Raw genomic sequence first — 16,981 nt, 5'->3', positions numbered from 1 at the left:
ATAACATCATGGGCATGTATCTGCTAGTGCTTCTTGTACATTAAAGAAATGATGCAGAGAGAATGTCAATATCTTTATAAAATAAGAAATAGCTTTTTAAAATGAACATGTTCCCCTAATGCTTAATAAGACAAACATACGTGGTAGCCATAATTGGTAAAACATATCAAACCTGTGATATTAAGAGTTAAACTTCCCCTGAATTAGATTTTAAGACAGGAAAGAATAGTGGGCAAAGATGTTCTGCTCATCCACCGAAGAAGACACGGAATGTCTTGTGACTCTTTATTCTGTTTTAACTTTATCTATAATCTTCCTTTGAATTAATCACATCTGTCTCCTCCACCCACTAGTCGTCACAAGATAAAAGAGGAAGTGAGAGGAAGGGGTTCTGTTACATAAAATCAATGTGACTGTAGATGTTTCACGGTGCTTTTAGAAGACCACAGCTAAAAAAAAATAACCCCATTTTGTTACCTCACATGGAACCTGTTTCATAATGTCATAGGTCACAAACATAGAGAAGTACTCAGGTTCAACTAAATTGAGAGCTTCAGTTGTTGTTGTCAACTTAGATTATACCGTTTATTTACTATATCAGGACCAAACCCTGTTCCCTAAAAAATTTAGCTGAATGGAAATGCTGAGGTTCCTTACCTTAAAGCTTCTCATAGTTGTTTCAAGCAACCGATCTTAAAATGTATCTCACAATCATTCTCAGATCAAATATTGTTACTGCTATTGTCAAGAGACAGACACTCAACAATATAAATACTCTTAAACATCCACTGATGGCTGCAAGTTGCTGAAATAATAAAGCACACAACTGTTCAGTTAAATAACAGAAAAAAACCCCAAACAAACCATCCACTCATGGTATTATACGCATACAAACAGGAATGAATAATCTTACAATCTGGTAGTCAAAAACACTCATTATAGAAATTGTAAATTTCCTTTATGGATTAATAATATTCTGTAATATATCTTATGTCCACTGTTGAACCTTGGTATTGTCTTAGGCACTTAGGAACTTTTGGTGTCTTCTTGGTGCAAAATCGCCCTGTCACTCATGTGGCTGGGTTTTTTGTGTTTTTGTGTCTGTTTAGTCCAGACACTTTCTCTGTGATCTTTGGGTGTGCTTGTTCTGAATTGCTTCCTTTATGTAACTTTGGATAGAATCTGGCTACTATTGAACTCTGCCCACTTTGACCTCAGCTTGCGTAAGACTCTGATCATATTCCACCTACCTTTTATTCAAGCTAGAATTCCTGCTCAGCAGTAAGGCTAGATTTCCACTTGTTTTTTTTTGCTAAAAACGCCCATAAAAACGCCAATAGCGCCACCTGGCGTTTTTTTTGTTAAAAACGGCTGCAGCCAGATGTTAGCTGTTCTTCAATAGGAAATCGCAAAATGCCATTTCCACTTGGCGTTTTTCTGTTTGGCGTTTTTTCAGTCCTCTTTGGCGTTTTTCTGCTTTTTTGGGCTCTGTGGCAGTTTTTCAAAATCGCAGCATGTTGACACTCTGGCGTTTTTTGCAAGAAATCTTGGCGTTTTTCTCCAATAGAAGTCTATGGGAGAGAAAAAACGCCATGAAAAAGCCATGTGGGTTTATTGCCTTGGCGTTTTTTATGGCGTTTTTTCCACAGTTACAATGCAGAGGATGGACCCAGTATCTGTGTGTCCTACGAGAAATAGGCTGAAAACAAACAGTTTCACACAAAACAAAGTCCTGGACTGGTTCATATTGAATTTTACACCATTTGGAACAAACATGCCATTACAAACAAACATACGCGACTGGATCCTGCGTGCCAAAAGCAACAGCAAACAATTTGCACCATCATTTGGGGCCAATCTTCCCAGAGGAGCAGACATTCGAAATAAAGCATGCCTTACAAACCACAGAAAAGAAACAAAAGGGTCCGCCGGGGCGTTTAAGTAGAACTCTACCAAGTAAATGACATCAGGAGAGGGCAGATACTTGCCATTTATCCTAATCCCTTTTAGCTGGGTGAAACGTCTAACTTGTAAAGGCTGGAAAAACTGCCTAAGGTCAAAAAAAGCAATTTCCATAGAAAGGCTAAAACGCCAGAAAAAACGCCAAAACGCAGGTAAATCCAGTGGCAGTTTTCTTGGCGTTTTTCCTGGCGTTTTTCATCAAGAAAAAAACGCAGGACAAAAACCCAAGTGGAAACCTAGCCTAAGGCTCATCGGACAGATCTTAATTCAAATCAATGCAATATTGCTGAAAGCCTGCTGCATAGTTTGCCTGCACTTAGAAATGTCTCCCACCATATTAATTTAACAACCACAATATTAATGAACTAAGCACCAGGCCTTCAAATCTGATCACACAAAAACACAATAGATGAGGCATAAATATTGGCGATTTCCTACCTAATATTTTATGGCTATGTTACTTACTAAAGAACTTAATCATTGGGACTGCACTGCATTTTAAACCCACAGTGACTTTCATGCAATTTAAAGCCTTCTTTGGACTAAGGGGAATCTAAATCCTGGGGACAGTGAAGATTATTAATGTATTTATTTATAAAAGTATGGTGTCAGTGATATTCTCTGAATGATTCGAATCTCTGAAGGATTCTCTGAACGACTCTCTGCCTTCAGTGACATCACTAGAGTAGGCAGGCAGGGGGGTTCATTGACTCTAATGATAAGGGGCAGGGTCAATCATCAGTGTGACTGCAGGGGGGACTGGGAAACAGTAACTCCTGTGAGTCACACTGAGTGATCTGAAGATTCGGCTCATGAATCAGATCATTTCAATGAACAACTCGAAATGATCCGATTCACTTTACTGATCCGAACTTCCCATCACTAGAGTGAACATAGTCTACTGCTTTGTGGCTGAGCTGTTTCTAAGAGGGCAGAAATGTTATGACTTGTGGCAATTTTGGCACCCTATGATAGTACTTTTATACTGTGGAAGTTATTTTTAAATAGTTATTTTATATAGTTTATATAAAAAACTAGCGAGGGACAGCCCCTCTGACCCATGTGTCACACCTGCAGGATGATCTAGCCACTGACTGGACGCTGAGTGCACAGTGACTCACGAACCAGCTGTCCTCTGGGAGAGGGAAAGTCACGTTAGTTTATTTTGCGGACTCCATACCCCAGTTTTTCTACCTTGTAAATAACAAAACTCAATCTTATGTTTTCAGTCTTTATCAATTAAAAGGTATGATTATACGTTAAGAGGGTACATAGTGGTGCATTATGGACCTTCCATGTTTTTTCATCCACCAGATTTGGGTGCGTGTGTACACATATATATATATATATACATATATACACATTCAGAACATGTATATATTCTGAATATATATATATATACATATACACAGTCAGGTCCATAAATACTCACAATAATCACAATTTTCATGATTTTGGCTATGTACACCACCATGTATGTATGTATAAATACGCTGATCAGCCATAAGAGTACGACCACTGACAGGTGGAGTGAATAACACTGATGTTAGGAGGTGGGATATACCTTATTTGCTCGATTTTAAGACAACCTTGATTATAAGACGACCCCCCCTAAATCTGAATATTAATTTAGGAAAAAAAAGAAAAAGCCTGAATATAAGAGGACCCTACAGGGAAAAAGTTTTACTAGTGAATATTAATTCATGTAAACTTTTTTTCATATTTAATAAAAGGTATGATTGAGAAAAATATTTTTTTTTGTTTTTATTTCCTTTTATTTGCCAACCTGTCACCCAGTTATGCACATCTGTCCCCCTGATATATACCACTCAGGCATATAGGGGGTTAAAAGGCATATCATGGGACAGAGAGGCATATAAGGGGGTATAAGGCATTTCTGGAGGCAGAGTGGCATATAAGGGGTTAAAGGGAATTTCTGGAGGCAGAGTGGCATACAGGGGGTTAAAAGGCAAATGTCACCCATACAACACAACCCCCCGACTTACCAGTGCTTCTGACTCCCTGGTGTCTGGTGGGGGCAGCGAGTGTTCAGCCGGAACTTCTTTGAGCACCGGAAGGTCATGTGACGGCGGTTCAGGCTGGTGGTAGTGTAATAGTGTGGGGGACATTTTCTTGGCACACTTTGGGCCCTTTAGTACCAATTAAACATCATCTAAACGTGACAGCCAACCTGGGTATTGTTGCTGACTATATCCATCCCTTTATGACCACAGTGTACCCCTCTTCTGATGGCTACTTCCATCAGGATAATGCACCATCTCACAAAGCTCACATCATCTCAAACTGGTTTCTTGAACATGACAATGAGTTCACTGAACTCTAATGGCCTTCACAGTCACCAGATCTCAATCCAATAGAGAACCTTTGGGATGTGGTGGAATGACAAATCTGCAGCAACTGCCATCATGTCCATATGGAACAAAATCTCTGAGGAATGTTTCCAGCACCTTGTAGAAAGTATGCCATGAAAAATAAAGGCAGTTCTGAACGCAAAAGGGGGCCCAACCCGGTACTAGCAAGGTGTACCTAATAAAGTGGCCAGTGAATATAGTGAGACCACTATTTTCTCATCTTGCCTGAAGTTAGCTGATTGGACAGCAAAGTGCATTATGCTGTCATCTGTGGCGACTTTGTCATCGCCTCATGTAGTTAGGATCTTAAACCGTTAATCTGAACGATTGAAGGCAACCTTATGACCTTGGCGCTTTAAATTGAACATTTTCGCCCCTTATCCGCATTCTCTTAATGCGGAATCTGTTCAGATGTTTCCGGGAAGGTGGCATCTGCGACATCTGAGCAGAATCCCACCTTGCTGGGAGATCTTCTTTGAAACTGTCTGTAAGTTTGTCAAATGGTGATTATTACAAACTAAATTCCACCTGCAGTTATCTAACATAAATCAACACTTCCTTTTTTCATTTGTGTTTCTAGCAAGCTTGGCGTCAGACTGTTCTAGCAATTATGTCATTCCTATAGGATACCATAAAAGAAAATCAATTCATACTTTTAAAAACCGCAAACCTATTCGTATCTAGGAGAAAGAAGTGTGCAGATTCTGATTTGTAATGACATGATGCACTGTTCTATTAAAGAGTGCGTGTGTGTGTGTGTTTTGTATAATGAATAGCATTAGCTATATGACAGCATATACACGCTTCATTACAAGCGCCTATTCTTTTCTCATTCGTGCTCACGCTTATAATAAGATGACCACTTCCCCCTCTCCCTCTATGATTTCCGGTAATACCTGGCCCTTTAAGTAGCCCCTACCATTAGGATGAAGCTGATTAATGATTGGCTGTTAGCGAACTCTGCGCAAAGTAACTTGCTTTCATAGTGATTGACAGCTCAGTTAGCCATTCGCACAACCCTCCCTCACTCTAGAAAAAAACGCTGTGAAAGGTATGCAACCAATCGGCGCGTTGTAATAGTCTACGCTTCATCATCTAAGGGAGTTTGATAAGCGTATCAGAAGCCTGTTAGTCTGCTATGGGGCATGTGTATTGGCCAATAGAAACATAGAGGGGGAGTGTGTTCAAGCCCGGTTGAGAGGTATCCGTGAGAAGAAGGAAAGTTTAATGAACGGTAATTAAATAATAGTAGTACGTATTATAGCGCGACGTAAAAACATATTTGTTTATGGTGGCTGCGTATTACCGGAGCGAGTGGATTTAACCATGTCAATGGCCTTTGCTAGCTGTCCATTGTGCAATGTATTTAAGCTACTTAAATTAACCCTTACACTGCGTACAGAAACTTTCAGGGGAAAAGTGGGCGAGTTAATAAAATAACTTTCCTACCTCCGCACACATATTAGTAATATATCTTACTTACTATATGGAAATATCAATGTGCATTTTTTTTTTGCACCGTCAAATTTTATAGTTTGTTTTCATCCCCTCAAAAAATCTTATTGTGTTTTCTCGTATTACCTGCATTGAATGTTAGGCCGTCGCTGCATGTGTATTTCTGTTTTTATACATATTTTTTTCATTTTTATTTTTTCTTAGTAGAATCATTTTAGTCATAATACTTAATTCTTAAAATATACCTAAAACTATATATATATATATATATATATATATATATATATATATATATATATATATATATATATATATATATATATATATGTGTGTATTTGTATACATTTCGTTTTTAAAAGGCAATAAAATGTACTAATGATTAAGGTAGTACATGGCATTCTTGTAATTTCAATGATAATGTTGATGTGAGATTACATGTTTTTTTTTTTTGTTTTTTTTTCTTTTCATTCAGAATACAAGTAGCATTCATTTTGTTCATGGGGTATGTCAGGGAAAATGGCCAACGGCTCCAGGTATTGACAGTGAATAATATCAAGAAAAGATATACAGCATGAGCAAGCCGGTTTAGTGAGTAAATACATTGGCGCAGTCAATCACCAAAAGCCAGAACAAAGTTCTGTAATGTTTATATTTGTTTAATCAGTAAACAAGCACTATTGCCATGTTAAATACATATTGGAGTCTATTTTGTGTGTATTTGAGTGAATTTTTCTGCATGTAGATCAGTAAGATGCACTCAATAGATAATAGATTGAGACGTTATCAGTCTGATCAAGAATGCTCGAACATGGTGAGATTAGAGTTCTGTGACATAGAAATCAGTGCTACCTTGTGGCGTGTATTAAACTGCTCAAGTATAATTGTTAAAGAAAGGGAGTGTAATTTTTAGTAGCCAAATATTTAGGTGTTTCATCATAGCAAGTTCTCTCACTTAGATCATACAGTTGCTGCTGCTATTGTTTTCTGGGATCTTGGGTCCCATTGACTAGAATTGGAGTTTTACAGAACGTGTGCAAGAAGTGTATTGAAGTATACCCTCTACTTTCGGTAGAGACAGCTGAGGGAGAAGTTAAATAAGACATAAGTCTCATTTGCTATATCCAATAATTTAAAAATACCTGCACTGATTTGCATGCAGTAAAAATGCACTCAAATACATGCAAAATAGACTCCAATATGTATTTAACGTGGCAATAGTGCTTGTTTACTGATTAAACAAATATAAACGTTACAGAACTTTGTTCTGGCTTTTGGTGATTGATTGTTACAACTTATTTACTCACTAAACCTGATTGCTAATGCTGTATATCTTTTCTTGATCTCGGCACCAATACCTTGTGCTACAGTTTGTTCATTCCTGTGTGTGCCAACTTATCCTTCATACCAGTACTCTTACTTTTCTTCAGTGGAGATCTTACATTTACTACGAACTACATAAGTGCTTATTTATATACATAAATAACTACATAAAGGGCCTAATTTATCTTATGTATGTTCTAGTTTTGTCAGTCCATTTGAATATATGTATTGTAAGAACTGCTGTGTGAATTGTTGGCGCTATAATAATAATGATGATGTTATTTTTCTTTATTTTCCCAACAGGAGCTTAATTTGAAAAATAATGGCACAGACAGCCAGACCTCTGACAGGAGTTTTGTGAGTGCAAGAATTATCTTACATATTGCAACATACGGCAACTTTTTATTTATTGCTTCCCTTATTATCCTAATCATATTTGGTATTTTCAATATCTGCATCTGTACAGGGATAGTTCCACCTATTATGATTTATACTTTTACTTCAGGAATCATGTAACTAAGACACATGGAGGAAATTTTCTTGTGGCCATCAAACAAGAGAAAGTGAAGATGCCACGAACTAGTGGAGACAAGAATGCTGGGAATGAGGAGGAGGTAATGCTCCTGAGTTTATCTTTTTTTATTTTATACATTTTGTATAATTTGCCTTTATTACCATTAAGTGAGCAGGCATTGTGTTTATGCTGTGCATGTGTTGTATGGACTACTTGCACACTACAAGTTAGTACCCCAACCAATAAGTATTGTATGAGGGTAATATAGGCGTCTGTTAAGTAGTGGACACTGTTGTGACACAGATACAAATATACATATATATTAGAAGTAGGGGTGCACTGAAATAAAAATTCTGGACTGAAACCAAAAAATTCAGCATTCACTTGGCCGAAACCGAAAATGACAAACAACAACAAAAAAAACAAACACTTTTTATAACAGTAAGTGTAACAACAAATTCGACAAAAAATAACAATGTTAATATATATATGGGCATGATAGGAGTGTGATTACAGCCTCCCTATGCCATGCAACCACCCCCTCACTTACACATCTATGCTGTCACGCACACTCATTCATATACTCATTCATTCACACATACTAATCATTCACAGATACTCATCCATTCCCTTAATCACGCTCACACTCTCATTCACTCTCTCGCTACCTTCTCCGCCAACCGCTTCCATGTGCCTATCTCCTTGCTTTGCAGCCCTGCTTCTTCTTTTGCATCTTCTTGTTTTTCTGTCTTCGTCTGCTGCTCCAAAAAGAGTTCTTTGTCTGCGTCTTGGATAACTGGACTCCCAGTGAACTCGGACAAAAGGGCAGCGCATCTGGGCACAACCTCTCCATTGGTTCTCCAATCGGGTGATAGGGTTTCCTGGAAGCTCTTTTGCATATTTCAGTTTTTATGCTTTTTTCTCTTGTAGCTGTGGCTAGACAAGAGTATAAAGCAATGGATTTTTTTTTATTATTATTTTTTAACCATTTAAGTGTGCCGTGTTACATGGCCAATTCTGAGTCAAGAGTAATGGAGACAGACTTCCTGAGAATGAGAGGCATTTCTGCACTTGTTTTTCCATGAATCTCTGTGCATTGTTCTGGTCTCTGAAACTTCTGCAAAAGGGTGGAGCCACGCAGACAGCTTCTCCTCTGTAACGTCAATCAGGTAAGAAGGTGTGCCTGGAGCCTGCCCCCCTTTTGCGGCAGCTCACTAGAAGGCCATGTATGGTTGTTCAGGGGCAAGAAGATGCAAGGTGGCGAAGGTAGGGGGACAGAGAGTGTGAATGAGGGTGAGTAAAAGAAGAAAATTCAGAGATCTTTCGTCTTCGTTTTTCGTTCTTTCTGCAAATTTTGTTAAAATTTTAATTTGTACGAATCTGGATGCACAAGATATATAATATTAGTGGTGTGAAAAAGCACATCCTCTTTTAATTCTATGGTTTTAGATATCGGGACATAACAATCATCTATTCCATGGAGAGGTCTAAAAATTAGGTAAATATATCCTCAGATGAACAACATGACATATAACACCGTATGATGAATTATTCAACAAAAATAAAGCCAAAATGGAGAATCTATGTTGGGAAAAACTAAGTACACCTTATGATTCAATAGCTTGTAGAGCCATCTTTAACAGCAATATCTTGAAGTAATCGTTTTCTGTATGAAGCACACCAACAAATGTACACCAGAATGGCTGAAAACGAAAAGAACCAAGGTAATGCAATGGTCCCGTCAAAGTCCATACCTCAACACGATTAAAATGGTCGTGGGACCTTAAAAGAGTTGTGCACAAACAAATGCCCGCAAACCTTAATGAACTAAAGCAACGTGTAAGGAAGAGTGGGCCAAAATTCCTCCACAATGATGTAAGTGGCTGATCAAGTCAAACAGAAAATGATTACTTCAAGTTATTGCTGCTAAAGGTGACTCTACAAGCTATTAAATCATAAGGTGTACTTAGTTTTTCACACATGGCTTCTCCATTTTAGTTTTATATTTGTTGAATAAATCATGGCACGGTGTAATATGTCATGTGTTGTTTGTGTAAGGGTTATATTTACCTAATTAGAACTGCTACAGAGCAGATTTTGTTGTTATGCCCTGATATGTAAAACCATGGAATTCAAAGAGGATGTACTCCTTGTTTCTCACATGACACAATATATAAAATATATATATATATAGCAATATATTTTTTTGTGTTTTTTATCATACCTTTATATTGGAAATGTATGGGACTGAAATATGAAAACATCTTTATACATTTTTTTTCCACATCTGCTGATGTTCAAATATTTTTCTTTTGATTTTGTAGCCAGTTAAGAAGAGGGGGTGGCCAAAAGGAAAGAAGAGAAAAAAGGTTCTTCCCAATGGACCCAAAGCCCCAGTCACGGGTTATGTTAGGTTTTTGAATGAACGCAGAGAACAGATCAGAAGTCAGCACCCAGACTTGCCATTTCCAGAAATCACAAAGATGCTGGGAGCTGAGTGGAGCACCTTGCCAGCACCAGAGAAGCAGGTTTGTTCTTCAGAAACAATCACAAACCCTTATACTAAACATATTTGCCCTTTCTTGTAATATTTATTTCTGTTCTCATTATGTTTTATAGAAATATTTTTTATATGCTTATTATGTGTATTGCCATTTATATATTTGAGTCTAAACACTCTGGCTATGACGGTGTATGACAGAATTTTTACAGAAGAAGTGTAATCGCTTGATTCTTTAAAAATGTTGGGTGGTCTTTTTTGCAAATGGATGGAGGCATTTGCCTCTTTCCCCAAGCCCCCAGCTAAATGCCCTTCAGGAGGTACATTCAGCTGACTGCATCTCCATGCACACCCTCCCCTCCAGTCAGATCCAGCCTTGACTCTGCTGAACACTGTGTGAGGGGATCTGTTTAGATCCCACTGCGCATGTATAAAGTCTCCATTTCCTTTTACGTATTGCTTAAGCAGCCAATCAGTGGCAAGAAATGTTAAAGGAGGAAAAAAGAAAGCTACATGGCTGCAAATTCTTTATTTTTTTTTACTCTAGTACTCTAATGTGCATTATTCTACAGCAGGACTGTCAGAGACATTAGGCTGTCCTTTTAATATGCTCTGTTTTATAGAAATATCTTGATGAGGCAGAGAAGGACAAGCAGCAGTACATGAAGGAGCTCAGGGAGTACCAACAGTCTGAAGCATACAAGGTGTGCACAGAAAAGGTCCAGGCAAAAAAGATTAAAAAAGGTCAGCGGACTGCTTCACTTGTTGTTCTTCTGTTGTTGTTATGTTTCCTAAGCTGATATATATTTTGGGGCATCTGAAGCTCCCCGTAAATATGATTAACTAGTAGGGGTATTCACTGCAGAGTGCAATGTGTTCTGTTACTTTACCCACTGCTCCTGATCTGCGGTATGTAATTAAAATTGAATCAAGAATAGTCTTGAATGTGACAAGCTGCATTTCAAAGCCAAACTTGATAATTAAAGAAACTATTTAATTTAGAATATGCTTGACTTTAGTTGGTAGTTTTGAATCTGATTGGTTCTGTCTTTAGAGGAAACCAACGTGTCCACCCATGTTACCACCTTGTTGAATGGGCACGCACAAAACGTGAGTAAAGTAGTAACTGCAAGCATGCCTTTTACATAGTTCTTATCTGTCAGCTTTGTTCTCTTTCTGTCATACAGATCAGATGTCAATATGGCATGGTTTACCCGTGTCTTAAGTATCTTTAAAACATGTCATAGTATTTATTGTATTAGTGTTTTGGTTTATTTGGTGTTTGGGGAGTAGGCATTCCAATATTTACAAGAGGCTAAATTGAGCCTCTGTGGTCCTTCATCGTCTGGTTACTAATTGTTGTCCTGGATCTAGAAATACAGTATTATTTTTCTGTTTTTAGAGCAAAGATCTTGAGACTGATGCATTCCCCACATGTGATGTACCCATTTTTACTGAAGAGTTTTTGAATCAAAATAAAGGTTTGTGAACTGGAAAATTATCTTATAAGATTTTGAACATTACCTTTCTTTCCTGAAACAAAAACATTTTAAACTTTGCAAGCCTATTCACCTAGCAGCCACCAACCTCTCAATTTTTCTTTTTGTAAAAAAAAAAGTGCACTGACCCTTTTTTGTTTTATCCCCCTTTAACAAGTTAAAGTAATAGCCATAGTAATCTAAAATGCATTATTAATAGACATTAAATTATCAGAGAAAAGTAAAAAAAAAGTTCTTGAAACTTAACCTGTTTTGTATATGTACCAAATATATAGAAAAATATTTTTTTCTTCTTTCATGATTTAAGCACAAGTGAAAACCAAATTTTCATCAAAATATATTCACACCCACTAACCCCCCTTCAAAATAATAAAAAAAACAAAAACATACTGACACAAAGATCGGTGTAGAAACTTTAATGTAGAACAGATTATTACAAATGATAAAATATAATAGGATAAATAAGAGAGCTTAGTCAATCAGGTTACTTTCTGCCCCCGGCTTAATTTCCAATTATGATTTTTTTTTGTGTGTGTATTGTTTTAATGTACTGTATATTCTTGGTCGGTTTATTTGATCGGACCGCATGATATGGTAGATCCAATTGGTATAACTTATCTCTTTTAGACTGACTGTATGTTATGGGGAGGGGTTTGTATGTTGTATGTCTATTCTCTGATGTTTTGTCTTTTTATAAAAGAAATAGGGATTTTTTTTTTTTTTTTTAAAAAGGCAAAATAATGAAAACATTTCTTGCATAGCCATGTGATGTTGTCAAAGTAGAACCTAATGACGAATGCAAAGGCATTAAAGAGCAAATTGTAAGGTAATGTATAAGAAGTAAAACATAGTTATTTTATGTTATTCCACTAATGTGTTCACTTTTATGCAGTCCGTGAAGCAGAGCTGAAACGACTACTCAGGATGAACGTGCAGTTTGAGAAACAGAATATTTTATTACAACAGCGTACTGAGACTATGAGCTGTACCAAAGAGTTGCTGGAACAGGAGCTGGCAGAAGAAGAAGAGTTAGCTGTTACGCTCCAGCAGCATTTGCAGACTGTTCGTCAAATCCTTCTGACCAGTTTTTCCTCCATGCCCATCCCAGGTTAGTTCAGTACATGGATGTTCTGTACTTATCAAGTGTTTTTGGCTTTTTTTTTTCCTTTTCCTATTTAAAACCACTCTGCAGATTTTTACACTTGAGGGCAGCAGTGTTTTCAGCATTTTCCTTATTTTTTTTTAGCCTACATCAAAGTTCCCTTTTTCATCTGAGGTATCTACTCAAATAGTATGTTTATTTTCTGAGCAAGACATACTTGGTATGAAAACTGAAAAAGGTGGAAAATTAAATTGTGAAGGCTAATGCACAATAAAATAGAATAAAGTATGTCATCGTCCCTATTACAAACTGTTTTAGTTAATAAAAATGCTAGTAACAGCCGTAACATTTGTCTTATTGAATGGCAGACCATTCTGTAACTGCTTTCATCCTGAGGTTTTGCTTTAATATTTGATTCATGTTGATTTTTTTTTTCCTCCACAAACCCACTACAATCGATGTTTTTCATGTTCCCAATTTATATTCTAGGTACTGGTGAGACAGCAACACAAGGAAATCTTGATGTGTACATGGCTAAACTTCACACGATGATTGAGGAAAATCCATCTCGGCATGAGAACCTGGTGACCCGCATAAAAGAAGTTTTGTCTAAGATTGACATGTAAGATTTTGAATGATGTTATTGATCACCACAGCGTGCCCTTAGTCATGAAAATGTCCTTCTAGTAGTATACGTCTGTAATGAGAAGGAGAATGTTTGATTGTTTTAAGGAAGTCTTAAAAACCAATCTTTATATGTTTTAATCAAGATTGTGCTTTTTTTATGTATAGAATGAGAGAACGGTTGACCCTCAACATCTATGTATATATAAAATATATACCGTATTTGCTCGATTATAAGACGACCCCCCAAATCTGAATATTAATTTAGGAAAAAAAGAAAAAGCCTGAATATAAGACGACCCTATAGGAAAAAAGTTTTACCAGTAAATGTTAATTCATGTAAACTATTTTTTTTTTAAATAAAAGCTATGATTGAGAAAAATATTTTGGTTTTATTTCCTTCTATTTTCCAACCTGCCCCCCAGTTATGCACATCTGCCCCAGAAATGCCTTATACCCCCTATATGCCACTGTGCCCCATGATATGCCTTTTAACCCTCTATGTGCCACTCTGCCTCCAGAAATGCCTTATACCCCTATATGCCACTCTGGCATTTAGAGGGTTAAAAGGCATATTATGGGGAAGAGTGGCATATAGGGAGGTTTAAGGCATTCAGGAGGCAGAGTGGCATATAGAGGGTTAAAAAGGCATTTCTGGAGGCAGAGTGGCATTAAGGGGGTTAAAAGGCATTTCACAGAGCACTCTTCCTCCAGAAATGCCTTATGCCCCCCATTTAACACTCCCCTGCCCCCCCCCTCCGAACTTACCGGTGCTTCTGACTTCCCTGTGATGTAGCCGGGGCAGCGTGTAGATCCCACGCACTTACGCTGCAGCCAGAAAGAGGCATGCGCACCAGTGCGGGGAACTCTGATCTCTGACAGCCGGGGAAGCTCTGCGCGATGGATGCAGACAACCCCCGCTGCTAGCCACACCTCCTTCCTGCTGCAGCGGAAGTTGTCTACGCGAATCACGTAGACATCTACACGCTGCCCCGGCTACACACCGGGGACTCAGAAGCACCGGTAAGTGTGTGTGTGTGTGTGGGGGGGGGGACAAGAAGATCCAGGTCCCCTGCAGCTGCGGGGGATCTGGATCTTAGTTGTCTCATAGTCGGACCTATTTGAGGTCTAATTATAAGACGACCCCGATTATAAGACGAGGGGTATTTTTCAGAGCATTTGCTCTGAACAAACCTTGTCTTATAATCGAGCAAATATGGTATATTTTATATTTGTGTATGTAGTTTAGGCTTTCAACGTCAGTTGCTGTCACTCCACGGTTACAGTTTCGGACAGCCTTACTTAAATGCTTAGGTTTCTTTGTGTTGGGTTATCATGATGTAACATTTGACAATTTTAGCACTGTAATATGTGACTTGTTTATTTGTCAAAGAAAACTTGATTGAGCCACTTATTTTCTATCAACCAAGCATTTGCATTACATATTTTTAATTCTTTTTTTGTTTTTGTTTTACCATTTAGTGATAAGCTGTAAGATCTTAAGACCAGCAACCCACTTCTCCATAGAAAACATCGGGACTTTTATCAACCCTTCTGACTTAATGAGCAATGAATGGACGTAGGAACTTGTTTGCATGTCTTTTTTTTAGCAATCTCAATTGTTCTAGGGTAGCGTCTTGTTGACTTACTAAAATTGACCCAGCTTCCATCACTTTTATTACCATTATGCTGGAAGTCCTTAAGAACACAATCCCTGGGTAATAAACACGATTACTGTAGTATTGCACAAAAGGTCAATTGCTGGTTTCGTGCTGACATTAACATCTCTATTTTTTTTGTTTATCCTTGTGTTTTGTGACTTTTTCTTAACAAAGAATGACATTTACATAATTATTCTTTACAGTCAGTAGTATCCTTAGCAGCCTTTTTTCCAGTGTACTATTTTTTCTAATGTTCTAATTGACATGCTCAAGTTTAGTGAGTAGCAGCAGATCAAGAACATACATTAATACTGTTCAGTTTTTTGAGGGAGATCTGAGCTGTCCTTCCACAAGTTGCCTTCCAATCACAGCCAAAAGGTTTATATTACTTTGGCTAAATAGCAATTACCACTCTTTTCTAAGAGATATATCTCAATATACAGAGATGAATTATCTGCAAATATATACATATCAACTTTAAAAATAAACTTTTTTTGTAATCATGTCTATATACAATCCCCTGATTATCTCTGGGCCTACTGACTGGTCTACTCTACTGCTGACTAGAAAATGAGAACATTGCGGTTGTGCCCAACAAGAAGAATAATAGCATGAAATATACTTCATTTTTTTTTTAGGTAAATCAAAATGCCTTATTGTTCTGGAGCTTTTTTCCTTTAAACAATGTTGCTGGCTTGTGGTATATTTTGTGTGTGTATGTTTACTTGTGTATATGTCTCTACTGTGCCCAATTTATTTAGTTCAATCTGTTTCTTATATTTTAACTTACTAACTCCTTGTAGATTTGTTCTCATAACAACTTCTGCAATTCATTCCTGTAAGTGTCTGTTGGTAACTGATATACACGATTACCCATTTGCTGCTCAGCAACCCAATTTATTAAATTTAAGTAATGATCTGATGCACACTCAGTATTCTCTCAGCACAACTCAAGTAAACCATTTATTATTATGTTTTAAAACGGTTGCACCTGAACTTCTGACAGAGCAAAAACCTTGCACTGGCACTTTTCTGTGGAGTATTCATCATTCAGAAATTAATTCATATGTGTGTTTTGGTAAACAGATTAATGACACAGAGTATAAAAAGATAAGTCTTTTGTATGATGAAAGGTGCTATATCCACTTGAAGTGGAATATAATACATTAAAAACACTAAATGTAACTGGCCTTTTAAAGCAATGGATTTTTCTGAGGTACAGAACTTTTGTGCCTTTTAACAAGGCAATTACTCAAGTTTGGCTTTGAGGTTATCATGATGATCCACAATCCATAGGAACTCAAGCTGCTTATTGCATCATTTGCAAAATCAGCATTTCATTTAAAATATGTGGTTTTATGTTGAAGCATAAGTATTCTACTGCAGCTTTTCTGATAGACTAGATTATCGTGGAAGGATTTATCTTTAAGATTGCTTAAATTAGACCACTTGTTACTTATAGCTACATATTTGCCTGAATGATCTGCACATTAAACTATATTGTTAGTAAAACAAACTCTTTAATGATTGATCTGTGTGGTTTTTGTCTATGATTTCAATTTATGTTGTATTGCACAGTCATGTTAACCACATACGAAAGTGTGATACAGTGAAGGAAAAAATTACTTGATCCCCTGCTGATTTTGTACGTTTGCCCACTGACAAAGACATGATCAGGCTATAATTTTAATGGCAGGTTTATTTGAACAGCGAGCGACAGAATAACAACAAAAGTAAACAGACTAACACATTTGAAATTATAAATTGATTTGCATTTTACTCGGTGAAATAAGTATTTGATCCCCTATCAATCAGCAAGATGTCTGGCTCCCAAGTGTCTTTTATACAGGTAACGAGCTGAGATTAGGAGCACTCTCTCAAAGGGAGTGCTCCTAATCTTAATTTGTTACCTGTATAAAAGGCCCCTGTCCATAGAAGCAATCAATCAAACAGATTCCATGGCCAAGACCAA

General features: G+C 37.3%; 1 protein-coding gene across 1 annotated transcript; it reads left to right on the top strand.

Annotated features, from left to right (window-relative positions):
- Positions 1 to 5,433: 5,433 nt before the first annotated feature.
- LOC128490217 (SWI/SNF-related matrix-associated actin-dependent regulator of chromatin subfamily E member 1-related-like) lies at positions 5,434 to 15,233 on the top strand. Its single transcript, XM_053462015.1, has 10 exons — positions 5,434 to 5,568; positions 7,413 to 7,466; positions 7,615 to 7,723; positions 9,948 to 10,151; positions 10,747 to 10,867; positions 11,178 to 11,233; positions 11,526 to 11,604; positions 12,515 to 12,730; positions 13,214 to 13,346; positions 14,831 to 15,233. Exons 2-10 carry the CDS (start codon positions 7,432 to 7,434, stop codon positions 14,841 to 14,843), a joined length of 966 nt encoding a protein of 321 aa, XP_053317990.1. The 5' UTR covers positions 5,434 to 5,568; positions 7,413 to 7,431; the 3' UTR covers positions 14,844 to 15,233.
- Positions 15,234 to 16,981: the final 1,748 nt, after the last annotated feature.

This window comes from Spea bombifrons, chromosome 1 (assembly GCF_027358695.1).
Source record: "Spea bombifrons isolate aSpeBom1 chromosome 1, aSpeBom1.2.pri, whole genome shotgun sequence".
NCBI lineage: Eukaryota > Metazoa > Chordata > Amphibia > Anura > Pelobatidae > Spea > Spea bombifrons.
Note: the sequence above shows the minus strand (reverse complement) of the source record. Positions and strands in the feature narration are given on the sequence as shown.